The sequence below is a fragment of the Triturus cristatus genome, chromosome 7 (assembly GCF_964204655.1).
Source record: "Triturus cristatus chromosome 7, aTriCri1.1, whole genome shotgun sequence".
Classification (NCBI taxonomy): Eukaryota; Metazoa; Chordata; class Amphibia; order Caudata; family Salamandridae; genus Triturus; species Triturus cristatus.
In genome coordinates, this window is record NC_140590.1 from 1,627,658,691 (window position 1) to 1,627,680,350 (window position 21,660).

The 21,660-nt window shown below is 44.5% G+C and overlaps 1 protein-coding gene across 2 annotated transcripts in view; it reads right to left on the bottom strand.

Moving 5' to 3' along the window:
• The window catches only part of ZBTB46 (zinc finger and BTB domain containing 46), a 299,861-nt gene that overhangs the window by 78,086 nt on the left and 200,115 nt on the right, over positions 1-21,660 (bottom strand). For both annotated transcript variants that reach the window (XM_085619618.1, XM_085619619.1), the window contains 2 exons: positions 18,968-19,054; positions 6,459-6,752 (listed from right to left, as the gene is read on the bottom strand). In XM_085619618.1, coding sequence (XP_085475744.1) covers positions 6,459-6,752; positions 18,968-19,054 — 381 coding nt within the window. The remainder of the gene's footprint in view (positions 1-6,458; positions 6,753-18,967; positions 19,055-21,660) is intronic.

Below are 21,660 nucleotides of genomic sequence, written 5' to 3' on the forward strand. Positions count from 1 at the left end.
TCACGTGATACCTGGGAACTTCCCACACAGCAACGGGAGTGATTGCAGGGGAGTCCCACCCACCAATCCGGCCTGCCATGCCCTACTGACATCAGGCAAAGCGTCCTCTCCTACACCGGCCCATTAGGAATCAGGCTTCCCGCCGGCACATCGACACTCACCTGGAGGAGATCTGGCCAGCGCCCGCATTGTTCTCGCAGGTATAGGGCCGCAGGCCACAGCAGTTAATCAGTGAGCTCTCAAGTGTGGGCCCACCCCACGGTGCCAGCCGCAGCTCAGAGGGTCACAGCCAGGAACACAGGTCCAACGCAGTGCGTGATCCGCACCATCCACAAGGCGGTCCTCCGCTCACATTCGTGGCTTTTTTTATTCAGCAATGTTCGAAATGAGCAGGCACCCGCCGGGCAAGCCCCGATGCCTCCGATCAAGCAGGATAACTGACGGATAAAGAACTACAGCCGGTAGAGCTTCACAAAGTGGTAGCCATCTTGCGACTGGGCACTCTAGCTCCTCCCCTGTGTTCTAAGTAAACTTAGATTCTTTTATTTGGGTATGTAACGGCTATTATTTACAGGGATAGGAAATCACAGATGCCTGGTATGAAGTACGCACAAGCCACAAAAAAGCAATTACTATTTCATGCAAAAGATTACGATCCACTAAGCTCCAGCCAAGCAGCTCTGATCAGCCACTGCGTAGCTCATCTGCCAAGTTAAGTGAAAAAGAAAAACACTAGTAGTACATGGTCAAGAGCTCTAGAGAGCCCTGGCCCACAGCTGTGAGAGCTCAAGGTAGCTACCTACTCTTCAGGAAACCACTAAAAAAGAAACAGCATGACAAAGATCTCAGACACCAACATCAATGGGTTAACACTATATGAAGATTAGCTGTGTGTTGGTGATTAACACCAACTGCACACCAAACGATTACCACTACTGCTCCCACCAACAACCCTCATCCCAGGAAATCAGCATAAATGCATGAGAAGCAGTAGTTCGAGTTAAATAAACTACCAAGCTATTACACAGGAGGCAATATAATGCATACACTTGGCATTTGAATACGACCTGTATGGCATGCTGCATCTAAGTGCATGCTGGCAATAACATTACTGCCAAAAAAAAAAACCTTCAAACTTCGTCGCTTTACTGACATTGCCCCGATAAAGTCATTTCACACACAAAAGAAGTGCATGGTATTGGTAGTAACACGCTCCAGTAAAACACCATTTCTTTAAAACAATCATTCATGCTCATACATAATAAAACAAACCAATGTTCACTGTGCATGGTAGAACTGGATCAATAAATCAGTGGCCATGCACTATCATCCAAGGCAGCAAAAATCAAAACTTGCCTGAACTTACAACTGTTCAAACACATCCACGAGTTAGAATCTCACACCAAAATTAAAAAAAACAATAGCAACAGTGAAGTGGGCCAACACCCAATCCCACAGCAGCAAAAGGTGAGGATATACCATTTTGCCAGCAAACCGGTGACTGTACCAGCAGTATACTGCAGTTGGCACGCACAAGAGGTGTGATGTACTGGATCAGTGACAGGAGCGCCTGCCTACATCAGTGGGGTAGGGGCATGATGGAATGGGTGACTGCAGAGGGAAAACACATCAAACTAACCAGAAAGGATGAGAAGGTGTAAGACTAGCTCCAAACATGGAGGGACCTGTTGGACAAGTTTGTAGGGGAGAAGCGGGCAGTGCCAGATGTTTGCGGTAGAGGGTATGAGAGAAACAGAGCGCACAAAACTGGAGTCACTTATCAGCTGCATGTCTTGCGTAAAGAGTTCAAAGGCTATATCGCATTCAGGAACAACTCGTTTTGGTAATCGAATGTGAGGTGTTTTCTGCTTTATTATAATGATACAAAAATCAATAAAGATATTTTTGAAAAACCCATGTCATCAGTACTTCGTACTAAACATATCAAATGAGATCATGTAAATGTCACGTGGCCAACCAACACAGTGTGGAAATTGTCTGCAAATTCCTCGGATGAGTAACTGTGTAAAACAATTCCTCGTCCTGCATTTCACAGCGCTGCTTCATGTTGGCAATAAAATCATAATTAACATTTCTTAACAAGGACCATAAGTGCATGGCAGCTGGTTTACTGACCCATGAGCTCTGACGACCAGGTTGCATGGACCTCCAACCTCCACCCAAGACTGCCCTGCTCCAGGAAAGTCTCCAGCTTAACCATATAATACTAAATCTAAAGACCTAACACTCTACAAAGTAAGAAAGTTGAGAAAAAAACAGCCATCACTAGCACTCTGGAGCGACCAATGTACCAGGGGCTTAAACGTGTATGTGTCTGTGGCACATGCTCACTGTTTTAATTTTTATTTTTGTTATGGCTAGTAGCCAATCAGTAGTCAAATGTTGTAAAATCAACCAGATGTTGGTCAACAGATCCCATGGAGAAGCGGACTTAACCAAGCGCTAACAGTGGATTTGTAGGAACAGGACTGAGCATTCGTGACCCTAAAAACTGTAGTTAAATCACGTTACACACAGCCCTTGCTTTTACTTACCCTGCTCTAAGACGCAATGCAACTGCATCCTACGAGCAGTGAAACGCTCTTTTCATCCTTGAATACAGTGCACATAAGTTCAGCAACTTCTAGTTATTTTAACATTTCTCGGGTGATTTTCCTTAAAATGTGCCAGCAACCAGAACCTCATAAAAGTGCACCAGCAGACCGAGGGAGAAAGCGTCCAACAATTTTCATAAAGAGACCACTGAACCCAAAACAGACTGAAGTCCACGGAAATGATCACCTGAGGTCAACAGTAAATGTACATTCATTCAAAGGGGGACATTTCAGATAATGTACGTGAACCACACATGTTCAATAAGGACGTTCATTACTTGTGATGCAAGACATTTTGGAATTAACACAGCAATTAAGAATTCACTGGTCTACATGGACGAACATCAAAAGATATTCAGAATGTGTGCAGTGACAGTGACGCTTCCATGAAAAGCATACAGAACTGAGAAATGGCATTAGCGCCTCGAATACCCTCGCACACAAGCCAACAAATGCAGAATGACTATACCTCTGTAGGGAAATGCAGTAATGCATTTACCCATTAAATATGAAAACTGCCACAACTGCAGTTCTTTTAGAAAAACAGCATATCATTTTAAATTTCTAGTAGGCGACATAAATGTTCCAAAATCATTGGATGGGTACTACCCAATGAAAATACAAAGTTCAGCACTCGGTGGTAACAGAAAACCAGCCAAAGGGAGGTTACATCCACTAGGCATGCAATGGGACAGCGTCAAAAGAGAGCAGCTTTGACGAAGTGAGTATGGCATAGCCGGCACCCCGGGCACCAAATCCAGACATATTACCGTTTTTTATCATACTTTGACTTGATCCTCCCTTTACCCACAGTATTTAACTACAAGCGCACCTCCCCTCCCGTGATGAAGCTCATGGGGCCATAATTAGGCACCCAAAGTGTACGTTACCTAGAACTATGACTTTCTTAGAAGATGTTGAGAATTCGTCACATTGTGGTTTCTCTCCTACTTAGATAACATTTGATACATCGCGCTTAAACATCAAAAATGGCACTGATCTCCGTCAGCTGACAACTCGCTTAGAGTGTGTGTTTTTTGTTATGTTTTGTAATGTCTTGTACGTCTTAAAAAACAACAAAAGTGCAGCACGACAAGCACGTGAAAATAACAATAAGCAGTCGTGCACTAAGTGAAAACTATATCACTACCTAACCTTTCACGAGTGTGTTGAAGTGGTTTTAGTATATTAGAGTATATACTATGAATAATAACTATGTTCTTACTCTAACCTTCCAGATCGTTTTTTTAAAGGAGAATACCAAGTAGGTATGTGATGAATCTATGTTGACCTAATGTATATTAGCCCTCGACATTGACCAGGATGACCATATAAGGTATATAGTTAAGAGTGGTACAAGGGATCAACACCCTTCGTCCTGAAGGGAAGCTTTGGGGTAGGCTTTGAAACATGTAGACCTGAGATGAAGCTGCCCACTACAGCACCCCTTCCTCCATTCTCCCACTTTTTATTGATACCAGCTATAGGGAGTATTAAAGTTTAGTTTTTCACGTATTTTTTATCTCACTATTTACCTGACCCTTCCACTCTCACATCAAACACATAGTATCACTTCACTAGTAAGTGCTCCCACGTCTCCGGTCATAGCAAGCCCCGTCCCGCAGCGGGCCGGGAAGAAGCCGATGATGAAGCATGCCACCTTTTGGTGGGTGAGGGTTATTTTAGAACGCATATTGTTTTTCCTATTTAGGAAACCCAATAGTTCTCTTTGGTTCAATCACTTTTGTAAGGATAGTATTGTTTTCAAATTAGAGTGCAGTTTCTTTGTTTTTGCATAAAGAAGCAGATAAACGTAAATTTTCGTACCTGGTATTCACGTTTTGTGCCTGATCAGCTAAACACTGGAAAAAAGATTGATTACCTGGACCAAGCATGCCTGCCTAGGCAGAACCCTTCCTCTCGGGTACTCTGTCTTGAAGTCCCTAGTTCACATGGTGGTAACCTTCACCAGTTCCCTTCATCGGAGTAGAAGGTTTCAGAGATGCAAGAGTGGCAGATGCTTCATACAACGAAAAGGACAGCCTGTCAACTAAGAGTATCTGGAGTCACCATTATGGGAACTTTGACTCACTCTTAGGCCCTAGTTCTCTTCAATTTCCAAGTAGAGGTAAATTACATAGCAAGACCTGAAACACTGAGGAGGAAAATGCCAGCACAGGCAGCCAATCATTATTTATTATTATTATTATATAAATGTATATGGCGCACAGCTACCCCGAAGGGTTTCCTGGCACCTGCTAGAAAGGAAAGGGGCCAAGTAAAGAGATTACTGATTGAACAACCAAGTTTTTAGTCCTCTGCGAAAATGCTCACAGTGCGTTTCATTACGTAAAGTCAATCATTTAAGCAAAGAAATGTCTTGACTCCTCTAGGCCAAACTATGCAAACCCTCAAGAAGAAGCAGAGTTTAATGCCCAAACAACACATGCATGTTTGCTCATACAGCAGACTTGTATATGCAGCCAACATGCACATCCTGGGAGAATACAATGTAAGTCACTTTGACCCTGGCAACATGTGAAAGAATATTCAATAGTAGTGACACAGACAGTGAGGAATCTGGCAACTGTGGTTTTGAAGGCAACCTTCCTTACATCCATACCACCTTAAGAGGACAAAAAAAAGCCCTTCTCAAGATTGCAGATTGATGATTCTGACCAGATAGAAACCAAGGGCACGCTTGAGAGGATGCATCACATGTACAGCAAGGAGGGGTCAGGGCATGCGAAGAGACTGAACTAAATCTCCTTGATCAGTTGAACATGCTTGGAATGAAAGATGGGTATGTAGCACAACTTTGATCCAATAGATCCAACAGAAGGCTATACGGTTCAGAAGCACTTAGGGCTTGCCGCTCACTTGGACAACTCACAAAAGTAAAGCCTTTCAAAAGGCTGTTCTACCCAAGAGTACTTTTATGTCACAGGGAGCCACCAATCGTATTCTTGAGCATCTGGCAAAAGGACAATAATAAATTGCTTTTACATAGGCTTCACATAGCAGTTTTGTGGTTTCAATGAACTTTAAAATGATCTGTGTCACTATTACCCAATTTAATAGTAAACCATTGATCTCTGACAGATGGAATCATGGATTAATCATGCCAGGATTTGTAGGTGTGATGTGCACATCACACAGATGCCAACAACAAATGCATACTTTACTGAGGCATCTTGCGGACATATTAGAGTAGACTGACAAAATATCAAGAAAGCCCACGTTAAGCAGAGGCAACCATACTGCTCACAATATGCTCAGCAAGGTCTATGTAACGCCTAAAAATCATCTCACAGTCTATACTTGTGTCGCCGTTGTCTGCACCTCCATCTCCCTTTCAATGACCTACATTTCTCAGCTTTCCTCTATGAATCAGTTTCCTTCTAATTGCTCTCACGCTACAGTGTCTGCCCGACAACTCATCCCCTTTCATAGATCTCACCTACAAAACAACACATGTGCAGTCTGTTGAGAGACATAATATCTAAGCTTACAGTTGTGCTTAGAGCCAGCACCCATTGCTTACTATTGGTTGGCAATATCTATCTAACAAGCAAATAAACCTGCAAAACTTACACTTGTAAAAATCCTGGCTTTCATTCTAGTGTGAACTTGGATTCGGACTTCTCCAAACAACTGTAGACAACAATTTAAAAGATTGTGGCTTTCAATTTTTAAAAATCCAATAATGTTTTTGACATACTATCAAAGAAATGAATGAAACAACAACAGAATGAAACAGTTCTATATCTGCACTCACAAAATGTGGTCATTAATGCCAACATACAAAACAAAACATCTTGTAAGTAGGACACATGGACTTACGAGAGAGGGAGTGGGTTCCTTTGGGCAGGTACTCGAAAAGCATGGAGCTGTCATCAGCCAGCATTTCTGCTTTTAGAGACAGCAGGCTGTTTTTGCTCATGAGCGCCGCCCGCAGGTTGGCAGCAGACATTGCGTGCGGCCGAACATCTTCCTTATCCAGGCCTAGCGTTTGCGTCAGGTAGGTCGGCTCCCCTCCCACAAGCACCTCTTCTGCTGTGGCGTACACATCAGCCCGCTCCTCTCGGCTGTCTGAGCTGCCAGGCTCGATGACCGTCACATCATCATTGTCATTACCTACAGGAAAGGAGCAGAAAGGAAGGTCAGGCAGCAGAAATCCTAACATGTGCAACAAATGAGCGGGCTAAGGAAGGTAACAATTAACTTTCTGGCCTCTGGCAGCACAGAGATGAGTTAAATAAATGAGTGAAAATCCTAGTCCAACCACAAAAAGCTGTCCACCACTTCAACTGCCAAGGCGAGACCCATCCCTAGAGACAAATCTTTCACAATAGGAACGTAATCTTTTCACAGTGCAGAGGGTGGCGGCCAGGAAAGCTGCCAAGTGGCCTGATGTCTAGTGCTGCACCTTCAGTCGGGCATAACATTTTTAAATTTGAGATTTTAATTTTAGTTTTCAACATTAAAATGTATAGTCTTAAACATTCCATATGTGAGGTTATGCAACTCAATAAGTGAGGTCTGTTTGAAGATGTTTTAGTTAGTTCAAAGGTGGATCTCTGACCACACACCAAATACAGTCTTTGTATTCAATTAACTATTAATGCATCCAACAGCACTTATAAACTATTTCACACTTGTACAGCTGTTTAGTCACACGCGACAAGAAGTCACTTGACAGCAAAGGCTGGCGGGATGTGAGATTTTAGTGGGTATTTAAAGTAAACCCCGCCTGGGGGCAAAGCCGGTGTACACTGAATTTGCTGTGCATGCTTTCACTGGACAAGGATTTTCAAATTGCAGTAGATCCCCACCTGATGAGATATCCAAAGGGTAAAAAATGACACCACCTTCATCTAATTCTCTAAAGCAGTGCCAAGGTTTTGAATTCCTTCACTTCCTTACATGTTATAGCATTTCTGATTATTTTTCCCAAAATAGTTTAAAAGTAAATTTTTTTTATTTCAACAATTACTTGAGTAATTTACTTGGGAGTCGATTCTAATCTTGTATCACAAAATACCAGACTGAATATCCATATAGGCTATTTTGAGAATGTAGAGTCTGGATTCCTAAAAATTAAGATACATATTATTATTGTTAAACGTTTACTTTGATATAATTTATTGTTGTATAGAAAATCATATATCATTTTGACAAGAACTGATCTACATTGTATTTCTTTAAAAAGATGCATTAAAACAACAAAATGAAGGATGCATTGGAAGCTATCCTCTGAACAATCTGACCACAGCTCAGTTAATTCACTGTATGTATGACAATTTGGCATCTTCCCCATGTCACCCAAGCAGTTTCACTGTGGTCTACCATGGCATTACTGTCTTACTCGCAATCACAAATGCTAAATACTGGTGTGTTTCTGCCTTGCCTCACCCATAGAAGGCGAAAGGGGGTATGAAAAAGTGAATCTGTATGCAATAGGGTGGCGATGATTGAAGCTCTGCACAAGGGATCAACTATTAAAGTGAGCATCATAAATAAATCCCACAAGTACTAACTCCTTAATAAAAGAACAATACATGCGTTTACCGAAGCATGGGGGTGAGTTATAGAAGCAGGGCTACAAGGAGCTATCAATTTAAGCTAGGACCAGCACCCAATAGCCTCAATAGAGCAAATCTAGCATACCTCTTTACTCAAATGATTCCTGAGAAGGAGCCTTACAACAGCGGAAAAATCTAAATAAAGATTGTTATATCCGATACCTGAAAAGTAAAAATTAAAATACATGTTGTAAAGCATTCTACAGACTTGGCTCTGTTTTTGTATTTTAACATTTTATGGAGGTATCCAAAAAAGCCTTCAAGAAGCAGGTATTTCCTGAAAAGTGCGCTTCAGTGTCGGAGGAGGACAGATATAACAAGCACTGAAAATGCAACAGGTCTCACCTTTTATTAAGTTAAAGCCATTTGCTTTGCTATACAATACTATTAGCCAAGCAAATGGCTTTAACTTAATCAAGGGCGAGACATTTTCAATGGACTGTTTTTGAACATGAACTTAGGAAAACTGATGCCCTCCCTCCACCATGATCACAATGTCACCAGTGAATTGAGGCAGTTGTCATGGTACCCTATCTGTGGCACATATTTTTATCCGGCCCGAGCCTCCAGTGTCTCGCCTACCTCCACAAAGCATGCGCTTGAAAGAAGAATCATTGGGGGTTGTGGGCAGCAGATTCCTTCTGGAAGATTACCCTTTGATGTTCTGGGGGCAGGGAATGTAGATTGACTCTGTAGGGGCACTCTGTTGGGGTCCTGGAGGCTTGGGTTGCACCAGGTGCAGGAAGCCCCTGGAAGCCCACCCAGCTACTGCTTGAGTTGGGGTAGAGGCATTTAGAGACCGGCAGTCGGTATTAACACATCTACTTCAGGGCAGATATCGGTGTCTGCACGTTGTATCCCTTTATCAGCCCTTCTCCCTCTCTCCTCTGTGCCACCAAGTGGCCACATATCATGTTTGATGCCTTGAGCAAGTCCCAGAATGCTAAGTAATGTCCATTAAATTGCACTCGATAATGGTTGAGCTAGAGTTATAGGGCTAATAAGGATGACTGTGTTGGATAGAGTCATGTCTGTATGTGTTAAATACACTGCCGGAGTTTAAGTTTGTGTGTGTACGGGGAGGAAGTGTTAGCTTTACTGAATACACAACATGCTAGGAGACTGATTGGGGAGGGGAAGGTGTGGAGCGAAAGGGGTCTGTTTGCCTATAATTAATACATTGCTATGTGACTGGCTTAGTGCGCGGGGAGGGAGTGCACGGGTGGAACCATCTTGGTTGCTACCAATTTACACTGTCGGGAAACCTGCTCGGCGCAGGGCGGGGCAGGTCTGGCTGCCTCTAATAAACCCACATTGCCAAGGGGCTGGAAACATTTCTGTGCTTGCAGTGGCTGTGGAGGCGAGGCAGGGACATGATGTGTAAGAGTGACAGACTGCCTTTAAAAAAACACACTTCGTGAGATTGGGTGTGCAGGGTCACTGGTGCAGGTGGAAGACGAAACCCACCTTGCTTCCCCGCACAGCTTGTCCTTCCTTGGACAGCCTCCCTCCGGCAGAACCTGTGCGGACTGCAAAGCAGGCGCCCTTCAACGGACACTCAATAGGGGATTCTCCGATGTGTTCAGGAGAGGCACAGGGGCTGGGGGATGCCAGGCGCAGTCCCTGGTATCACAGCACTGAGGGCGGGATAAGTCTCCGGTACAGCGGTGCTCCGGTGCACACTGAGGCCACCCGTAGGACACACACAGGCAGCCTTCTCCGGGAGCAAAGTCAGCTGACCCCCAGGAAGTAGCAGACATGTTTCAAAGGTGCTGTAGTAGCCATCAATATAGCAATGCAAGATCGACCTGTTTTCACCTAAGGGGGCGCTGTGCGCTAATGTGCCTCTAAGAGCTTTAATATAGTTATCTTGTACTCCAGATGCCCGGGTTAGGCAGAGATGTCTAGACCATAAATGGAAATATTCCTTTTCTCGTACAGTACACGGATGTTAATTGAATACCGCATTAGCCCTTACACTAAAGGGAACAATTTTCGAGGCACAGGGAGATTATGCAACAAAGTCACTAGCCCCCACCTTCTCCTTTCCCCATGCACACAAGGAGTACAGAGTCGAGGCAGGCTCGGCCGAGAGCGGCGGAGATGGGCGGAGGAAGTTGATGGAGAAAAGAAATTGTGGCGAAAAGGAAAGGGGAGTCGGCCACACGCCGGCGAAGGAACAGACTGGACTGGGGCACACATGCCGTGCAGAGATGGGCTGTTGGAATGAGTGGCATCAGACTGAGAAAGTATACGTGAAAACTAGATGAGGGGAGGGAGCAGTGACCGTGACATCGTGAAATGGCGAGGAGGAACGTACAAGGAGCGCATTGAACAGGGTATATCGTTTACGATATGTTATTAAATGGAAGCTTGTTGAGTGAGGTAAGACCGAGTGAGCGGCAGCAGCTGGCAGGCTTTCAATCATACGGGTGGCAGTGCATGAGTGGGCGGGGCCTGGAAACATGCAAATCTTCCGGTCCTTCCCTTTACGCCCGTGAGGAGAGGGAGGACTACGCTGTTTCTGAAGTCAAACAACTGTAATACGCTGAATAAACAACAAGCGGCCGTGAAAGTAACCGCGCAGTAGTGCCAGGAAGAACAGATCGCGAAAGTGAAAGCGATCGCTTTGTGCCAAGCGGCATTTTAGTTGCTAGGACAACAAAATGGCGTAGGACTGTCCACAGTCCCACGGACACGCTCATGCTGTTTGCAATGGACAAATGGCGAGAGCAGCCATTGTTGTCCATTGCAGACGCGTGCATGAGAGCCCTTGCAGAATTGATTCCAAAAGATGCTCTCCTGGCGAGAGCAGCACATGCGCTGCTTTCGCCAGGCGAGACCTAAAAATAAGCAACTGCTATCTGTAGAAAATACGTGGACAGTTCTGGGAGACCGTGATTTGACTTTGTCGACACATAATTCTAGCCACAGGGATAAGTAGTACCAATAATTGTTAGCTAACTAAAGAAATTAATTGCTACATGCATTAAAAAGTGCACTTGTATGGGTGCGGGGCGACCCGGTGCTCAGGGGCTTTGAGTGGTCTCCATCCCGATCCGATCGCATTGCGCTATACGCAGACGATGTCCTCTTTTTCTTTACTGAAGCGTGGTTTTCGGGGCCCCGCATCCTACAGACCCTCCGAGAGTTTGACCTGACCACTGGGCTTAATACTAACCCCTCCAAGTCCATATTGTTTCCGGTGTGTGGGAATCAGGGTCGCGAAACATGGGCAGAGCAGCTATCTTGCGCTACTACGAGATTTATGTATCTCGGTATTTTTATGTCGCTCTGCCCACAGATTTCCTGGGCACACAATATTAACCAACTCACTATGAGCCTTACGGAGGAAACTGCAACATGGTCTCCCCTCTCGCTCTCATTGTATGGGTGTTGGGCGATTTTTAAAATGGTCTCACTGCCCAGAACACTTTATAGACTACAACATTTCCTATATGCTATACCGCGAACTTGGTTCGCACAAATCAACGCCATCTACAACAAATTTCTCTGCAATGGAGGCGCTGTAGGTGTTGCTTTGAGTACGTGCACGCAGTCAACATATAGCGGCTGCGGATGTGTACGCTTACTACGTGGCCTCCACTTGTTAACTGCAAATGAGTGGTGGTATAATTCACCTACGGATCCAGCGTATGCACTAGAACATATGGCAATGGAGGGCACCCCCCCTCCTTCAACTCCTGTATAGCATACAGAACCTGGACTTTCTATCCCCTGCCAGCGGCACAGTGATCCGGCTTTGGAGATCTGCAGTTAAACAGATGGCTTGGCATAGTCGCCTGACTCAGGCGACCCCGCTGTGGCACAGTACAGATCTCCGCTTGGTGTCGCCATTAGCGGGATTTCGAGGGTGAGACTTAGTGAGAATATCCACGTTAGGTGACGTAATGCGAGGTACCACCTTAACATTTTTCCAACAGTTACAGACAGAGTTTTAGCTACACAAATCTCAATTTTATAAGTATCGCCAGCTGCAACATGCTCTAACTCTGCTACTTCAGATGATTGAGAATTTGCCCGAATTTCACCCGTTGGAGAGACGTTTATTAATGGGTGATTTAGGCGAACATAAGATTCATCAGATTTACCAAACGCTGACGACGTACCCTTCCACTACCCTACACAAGACTAGACGTGCTTGGTTAGCAGACATACCAGATATGACCGATGATGACTGGACAAAGTCCATGACTAACCCTCGCAGTGCGGCGGTGTCATCGTCTCACGCAATTTAAATATATGCATCGTATGTACTATACAAGGTCCCGTCTTTGGAAGATGGGCGTCATTCAGTCCCCCTTATGTCTGAGATGTGGGATAGAGGAAGGGACTTTTATACATACCGTCTGGACCAGGTCAGCACTGCAGCCAATCTGGTGGAGGATTGTGGCATGTCTGGGTGAGGTGCTGTAGTGGGATCTCTCACTAGATCCGAGATTACTCTTGTTGCATAGCACTGATTGGATAGGTGGGAACCGGTACAAGCAACACTTGTTGTTTTTTATGTTACCATTGCTAAACTGGATATTGCACAGGCATGGAAGAGTACGTCGCCCCCGACGATCGGCAGGTGGAAAAAGGCCATTGACAACTGCATGAGTGCTGAGATTGCGGTGTTTCAAGCTCGTGGCTGTCCCCAAAATCATAGGAAAAAATGGTTGAGATGGGCGGAATATTGGGGCATAGAGTTACCTCCCCTTCTACCACTAGATCCCGGACAGGACACGCTCCTCTAATGTTACTGGTCATTGAGCAATCCGGATTATCAATTGAAACTTTTAGAATGTTCATCCAATTGGACAAATATAGATTTGTGGGATTTGGGACTTACACTGTACTGGCAGGTTTTGCAGGAGTAAAATCTTTTTCAATTGTATGTTTATGCAGCCATACGATGTCTTCAAACTGTATCCTTTGGGCCATTGCCCGGTATGTATCATGCAAACGTAATAATAAAATACATTGTTTAAAAAAAAGTGCACTGGTTTGCGCAGGATACTGTGCACATGAGTAGGAAATAAACCTAGCTCGTCACCTATTGGGTCTTCCACAAACTCACTTTTTACTGTTAAAAGGGATTTGTGAGACAAAGGTGCTAGCCAAAGTCTTGGTGAATAGATTGGTGACCGTTATCACATCGCTGGTCCACCCGGATCAATCTGGCTTTATGCCAGGAAGGAATACAGCCCTTAATATTCGGCGCCTACACAATGTGATGGCTCGTCGTAAATATATTGAGGAGGATGTGGCAGTGCTATCTCTTGATGCCTCAATGGCATTTGATTCTATCGAATGGCCGTATATGTTCGCGGTACTTAAAAAGGTGGGACTGGGCCCTAAATTCGTAGCCTGGGTAAGGCTCCTTTATACCGGTGTGCTGGGACAGGTGAGGGTCAACAACTATGCCTCCCGGAAGTTTGAGCTACGAAGGGGTACTAGGCAGGGATGCCCGCTCTCTTCGCTGATATTCTCTCTTATCTTGAAGCCTCTTGCGGCCTGGGTGCGAAGGGACGTGATGGTGCTAGGGCTGCGGTAGAAGTGGAGGACCGCATATCCTTCTACGCGGATGATATACTGTTATAACTAGCATCCCCGTACAAATCAATCATTGCGGTATTGGACATATTCACAAGTTTCTGTAAATATTCAGGATATGCTATTAACTGGCACAAATCCACATTATATATGTTGAGAGGCCCAGCCCCCCGACTCCCGTCGAATTGCAATATAGCAGTGGTGACGAAGGGGTTTCGCTATCTGGGAATCTTTGTTACACCAGACCCAGATTGTTTATATAGCTCCAACCTGGCTCCCCCTCTGGCTAGACTGCGAGCCGACGTAAAGCACTGGAGGTCGTTGCCTTTAACACTTTTGGGGAAGGCTGCACTCTTCAAGATGCTGGCCCTTCCTCGTTTCCTTTAAATACTACATAACTACCCGCATAGAGTCCCGGATTTGTACTTTAGAGCAGTGGAAGGTGAGATTCGTATGCTGCTGTGGGATGGGAAAACCTCCAGGATTGCACTGAAAAAACTGACGAAAGGGTGGTGCGATGGAGGCATTGCACTCCCTGACCTACAGTGTTATTACTGGGCTGCGCAACTGGTTGCTGTCAACCACTGGATGCATCATCCCCCCCCCCCTCCCCGACGACCCAGCGTACGCGCTTGACCGTTATCAAACTGACCGGCCCGGATATCTGAGGGCTCTATACACTGCCGATAGGAAAAAGAGGGGGAGGTTCTTCGGACCTACTCAACATACACTAGAGATCTGGCACTTAGTCAATTCCCAGCTGGGGTGGGCTGGAGTCCTCTCGCGGGCCACACCGTTGTGATTCTCCCAGAGGCTCGGCATGCTGTGCTATCAGCCCGGGTTCGACAAGTGGGACCTTATTGGGATTTCGGCGGTGAAAGACTTGGTACAGAAGGGAGCCCTACTTACTTTTGAGGACCTCCGGAGGCGCTACCATATGGCGCAAGGAGAGGTATATAGATATTTGTAGATAAGAAATGCGCTGACAGCGGCGTTCCCGTCTTTTAAAGATATACCAGAAACGTCGCCACTAGAGGACCGTCTATTAGATGGGCCTCTTAATTCAAAGGCAATATCCCTAACTTACAAAAAGTTGAGCAATAAATTACCAGACACATTTCCAAAGCTTAGAGAGCGGTGGCAAGACGACTTAGACCCTATAGATGACGAAGACTGGCAAACGGCTCTCATGTCCCCTCGAGAAGCGGCAATCACACAAAGATTCAGGCTGATTCAGCTTCGCATATTGCACCGATCATACATCACTGGGAAAGTTCTGGCGAGAATAGGAGCTAGACCTGACGACTTATGTATGAAGGGATGTGGACAACAGGCCACATTTTATCATACGTTGTGGAGTTGCCCAAAGATACGTCCACTTTGGGATGGGGCCTCAGAGCACATGCAAACCTCCCTGGGGAAAGACATAGTACTAAAACCACAACTGGGACTGTTGAACATATGGGAGGCAACTGACCTCACGGACACTGAACAGCACTTCATAACACTGGGATATACGTTGGTGAAGCGAGAATTGGCCAGAGGCTGGAGGGGAGTAGACCCACCACGCGTCACCTTGTGGGCTAACAAAATGGATAGATGCATGCTAGCAGAGACCGCAGTTTTTAAGGCTCGGGGGTGCCACAAGAAATAGGATAAAAAGTGGTCGCACTGGAATGCATATCGAGGGAATCTCTGTGTATCGCCTACTGTCGAAATGGAGATGAATAAACAACTAGGATGTGAGGGGAGGGTATAACATTTACTGAGAACTAATGGCTGTTCCTTACTATGTTGAACGTCTTGGATATGTCGCCCAATCATGTATGTATGGCTGTAATTGAAACCAATAAACAAATATAATTTAAAAAAAAATTAAAAAAGGGATTTGTAACAAGGCACCCCGCCACAGTGGACAAAAAGTACAGTTTTGTGGGTGAAGTAGATTTGTTTCTAAAACATCCTACTGCGGTGTGCCTGAAAATAACCTGGAACTAATGAAGCACCTTTTTGTGGCCAAGCTTGATGCTCACAGATCTCTGCTGCCATTTAAAATATTCCAACTCATCTAAAGTGAACATTCATGACTTTATATTTTGTGAAGGATGGTGTATTTGGTGAGGGCGTATTTCAACATGCCTACATCTACATTTGTGTACTGAGGTAAATATAATTATGCAGATTTAACCTCTTTTGCTCAGACTTTAAGAATAAAGGTACATTTAGGCTGCGATACGTGGCATCAAAGTCATACCTGCCAACCTGTTGTTTCATGAGTGGGGTTGACTTTGGTTACTTAAGAGGTTGTTCCCATTCAAATGAAAGAAGGATAAACGATTTTAGAACGCCGATGCAGGTTTCAAATAAGGGCAACCCTATTAAAGTCTATGGAGGCCTGTTGTTCTCTATGAAGGTGGGAGGGCGACACCTGTCAAAGGCGGGTAAATTGACAGATATGCAAAGTACACTGAGAATGTTTTCTTGAACCAGACTGTGTCCCTTCATTCACACCCAGAAGTGGCATCGCAGGTTTAATAGTTTACCACTTCCACACCATGTTTTGCTCTTTAGAAATTCCAAGTTAGTCAATGCCTCAAAATGGCTAACTGGAAACAGAATATAATTTCAATTTGCCTACGTGCCCTTCACCTACAGTCTTCAGATCTTTTTCCAGTGAACTGAAGACGCGCTCCTTTAGAAACAGTGCCATCTAACCATATGATCTGATAATTTCTCTATCTTCTGTTAATTGGTTCATGCTAAATTAGCATCAATTTACGGAAGCATTTTCATCGTCTTCATGTTAGTTTATGCTCTACCTAAGTTCCTACTTGTCTGCATCTCTGCTTAATCGAATGACTCTTGTTCATTTTTACTGCTCCTTCATTCACCCATAAAACTTCCTTCAGTTTGTTGATACGTTCATAATGATGCTTTGTTAAGAAAGTACCACAACTCGTCGACATACCTTCTCTATCAAGAAGCAATGTAATGAGCTCGCAAAGCTGGATGGTGGAACCTCACCTTGACTCACAATAGTCAGCACACCATGTTGTTTTGGTTATTCATTTCTTTTTAATTGTGAGTGAAAATTAGTCAATAGAAGTCCTGCTTGTTTCCAATTTGTAGCATACAAAGATTTTATACCTGGGTGAGGAGAGCTTTACAGTAAGTGTCACAGGCAAGTTATGAGTGATACTCAGCATCATTTTGGACTTTTTCCCCCTTTGAATTTGTGAGGGTTAAGCTTTGCCTTAAAACCTCACTATCCAGCTCTATTTTCATCATATTTCCTCAGTTTGCTATATACCCCATTGTCATTCCCAACCACATCATCTACTGTGTGGATTTTTCATGTTCTTACTATTATCTGCAGACACCCGCTTTGTTTGTTTAAATGCTGTCAAGTAATAGGTTTCTGACTGTTTTACATGCGTATTGGAGACCACTTAGAAATCCTTGTGGGTAGAGTTAGCACTATATTAGATAATTAAGAACACGTAAAAATATAAAAATAAAAAAAAGCAGCCTAAAGCTTTCAGTGAGTGAGATCAGGGCATTGAAACCCAGGTGCGACGGTGATGAAGGGAGTCGCCATCCTTCGTTTTAACAAGCTTATTTCATGTCACATGGCTCTGGTCAAGATGACGGCTGTGAAAGGAGTGGCGCTCCCTCACTGCAGACAAGATATCAGCAAAGGAGCCGCCGAGGGTGAACCTGGGTAGCAGAGGGAAGGCGGCGAAGTCAATTACTGGATAAAAGGCTAAGAGGCCTGGCTTTAGGTGAGCATTTAGGCCAACAGAAAGCGGATTAAGACGGGGGTGATGGCGGCGTGCTGCCCACTGCCGCTTTAGAACAATCCCAAATTATAGAAAGAGGCACTGGTAAATAAACGGCAGGGTGGGGAAATCAAATTTTATAAGAGTATCACTCAGTAAAACTGGAGCCCTTAGAGCAGCAGTGAACACACATTAATCACAATGTCTGTTTCTAATGGGTGAAATGTGCCAGCATTAAATGAAAGCCATAAAAAGCTTTACGTTGAATGACTGATTAGAACTCCTACATTAAGGAGGAACTTTCATATGAGGATGAGCGTGAAGGCGTTAATCTCAGATCCAACAGGAACTTCACCAAACATTTTTCATCGTATTTTGAGGTCAAGGTAAGAAAACAACCTTTAAAACTGCAATCACAATTGTTATCTAATGTTCACTGCTCACGAGTCTCTCCCACTAGACTGTCTACCATCATCGGCATCATCCTAAATTCAGGGGTTCCAATGTAGGGACAAGAGTTTCAGGACATCAAAATAAGATACATGTACATATACGAATCTAAATAGAATGTAGCTGTTACCCTGAAAATCTGACATGGATCCAGCCCTCCTGGGCCTACACTGAACACTTCTGCCATAGAGGAGGCATGCGTGGTTAAGCAGACAAAACTCGCCCTGCAAAGTGCTCCCTCTTCAACTATCATGGGGCACGCCTTTCCAAACCCCCACCCTCTGACGTCATTCAGGTTAGAGGAAAGTACCTAAACCAGTGAACACAGCAACAAGACAAGTGTGTTCACTGGTAAACTTACAGATTATTCGCTTCTCCTTGGAAGCACAAAACATTCTTCATGGTTCTCGTAGATCGTAAATGGTAAGACTTAAAGGTTTTTTTATTTTTATGTTGAACTTCAAACCAATGATCCATAGCTCACAAACCATTGTTTCTTGCCTTCCAGACACCTTCTCCCTCCACTCCTTGTGATTCCAGACAAAAATTCCCTCATCAATGCCTCTAACAGACTCGTACATTTAAGGCGCCAAAACACCCATTACATCACTTCCCTTATGGGGAACCTGAACACATTCGTTCTTGAGGGAGCTAAGAAACACACAGGCACCCCCGAGGTCAGGGCCGGCTTTAGGGCAGTGAGACTGGTGCGGTCGCACTGGGCGCTGACCCGTGGAGGGGGGGCACTGTGCTAAGCAATATATTATGATATAAGGGATGAGGGGCACTTTTGAAGGTGGCAGTGAGAGATGCCAAGGAGGTGTCATGGGACGTGGGGGCGCCAAAAGGGATTGTCGCACCGGGCGCCACCAGCGCTAAAGCCGGCGATGCCCGAGGTGTTAATATACCGACCTCTCAATAAACACCACTGTCAAAACCGGAGTAGGGCGCATTTAGGGGACCATGTACAGTAACTTACCTGGGTTGAGTCTGTCCAAGTTTGAGATCGTTGGAGAGGCGTGAAGAGGGCTCAGGGCGGGAAAACCTGCTCTCAACTGGCCGGTTCCTGGAAAAGAGAGAAGGCAAAATCAAGAGGTTAGGCGTGAAAATGCACTGGAAGCATCAGAAGAGAGCACAGTCTGGATAAGGCTATAATCTATGGAGGGACCCTGAATTCTGCAATAGCTGATGGGAGGTTAATTTACGGACTCAGCGTGGACTATTTCTATAAGCAACATTAAATGTAACCAAGTTAGTCTGAAGACTTTGAGGTAGCTGCCTTCAGCTCACAACCAGCTGAAAACTCACAGAATAGGGCAACCTCATCTCACAGCCATCACAACACACAAAGCTCATAACCATCGTAACACTCAAAGCATGGTGCGCATTATGCTCACTTTCACAAGACTCGAAGCTTGGTACACCATTGAACACAGAGACATGAAGCGAGAGGTGCCCTCAGGCCACAGCTGTTGTAACATACAACACTCGACATACAGTGAACCCTCATGTCACAACTATCTGAATGATGTTAGACAAAACTGCAAAACCCAAAGGAGTAACCCTCCGCTGACCACTGTTGCAAAACCAAAACCATAAGGCGTCATCGTATCACAACCATGGCAACACCTGAAGTATGATGCACCCCTAACTCACAACCGTTGACACCTGAAGCATTAGGTACCCTCAGCTCACCCACAGCAACACCCAAACCATGATGCACCCTCAGCTTACAAATATTATAAGAGCATGACGCACCCTCAAGCTCACAACCATGGCCACAGCCAAACCATAATACACCTTTGGTTCATGACCATTGCAAGAGAACGAGCATGACACTCACAAACACTGCAACACCAAAACCATGATGCACCCTGAGTTCACATCTCAAGAGGAGGAGCATGGCGCACCCTCAGATCACAACCACGGCGACAACCAAACCATAATACACCCTCAGGTCACAAACATCACAACACCAGGAGCATGATGCACCCTCGGCAACACCAAATCCAAGATTCACCCTCAGTTCACAGCCATTGGAAGCAGCACCAACATGACGCACCCCACGGTTTACAACCACTGCAACACCAGAAGCATGACGCACCCTCAGCTCACAACCACTGCAAAACCCAAACTGTGATGTACCTTTAGCTCACAAACACTGCAACACCAGAAGCAGGTAACAACTCCCACCCCTATTTGACGATTTCTCCATCGTATTTAAACAGGTTTACATTATTGCAAAGAGCACTGAAGCAGCAAACATCGTAAATACATATGGTCTAATGGTGCAATTTCCGCCAAAAGGGAGACAAACTCTTTAGATGGTTCAGCAACTATGCAAACAGCTATTCAGGATCGTAACACTTAACATTCTATCAACAGAATTGTTTTTATTCAATAGCCATCACCTACGTGATGTGATCAAAGAACAGTTCTGATTTGCGCATGTCTGTTATAACAAAAGCCAATACACCTATAAACAAGCATTGGCATAGCCAATAGGTCTCACTTTTGGGACCTTATAAGTATTTAGTTATGCAGCACAATATCCTTGGTGCAACAACATCAACTGTTGCATGGCTAAGCACTTATAAGGTCCCAAAGGCGAGACCTATTGGCTATGCCAGTGCTTGTTAAATAATTGCATTATGGTGAGATCAATAAAAGTGGACAGAGTTATCTTATTTTATACTTCTTTGAAGGAAAGCCGATAACAATGAATTTTAACTTAAAATTTTATTTTGTTGTTGATTTATTGTTCTGAATTTGTATTTTTGTTTGTATATTTTATGTGTGTGTTTTAATGGTTATGGACCGTCTTTAACTGAAATACATTTAAGTAAACTGTAAAAACCTGTGGGCATTCAAGTGCCAAAAGGAAGTAACTTGATTACTGGCTGGAGTACAACAGTATTGTGGCCATGGGAAACCATTGATAAATAACAGTATAAATAGAAGATATGGCCTAGTCCGCCCTAGTTGCCCGAGGTCCCCATGAGAAGCGTGACCATAACTTATTGGATAAACTACTGTCTGAGGCCTGGGCCTGTGAGTGAAGTTATCCAGTTTCATAACATGTACTGGTTGGAATCTATGTTTCCAAAGCTCGTTGGGCCTTGCTGTGAGAGAAAAAAAATCCCAGGACTGCATTTGTAATTGCTTTCCATTCCGAGTCCATCCATGGCGGTCCCGTATAGCGTAGAAGGAAGTAGGTTTTACAGCGTGGTATGGGTACTGTGAACATTTATTTTCGGGATTCTCTGAAGCAGATTTGACCCCTGGGTGAGCGTAAACCGAGAACAGGGGAGGCAGAGCTCGACGTGTACAGCAGGAAGGAAAAATGCCCATGGGTTATGGCAGTGTGAACGAATCCGCATGTATTTTGATGTTATACTAAAAGAAAAATGCGTGCTCCATGAAGTGTGTAGTGTAGGATAAGCAACAAAGACACACAAAAACACACAAACACAGATACAAACATGTACACACATGGAAACTAATAAAGCATCAGACAGAAACAAAGACACACTATACCAAAATGCAATAAAAACCCGCATATCAAAGACAACACACATATTTAAGAGCAGGGAAGAAATTAACACACCAATCAAGTGCGGTTAATTATCTTAAGGTTATTACACAATTACTAAGCAGTCTGCCATGCAATTT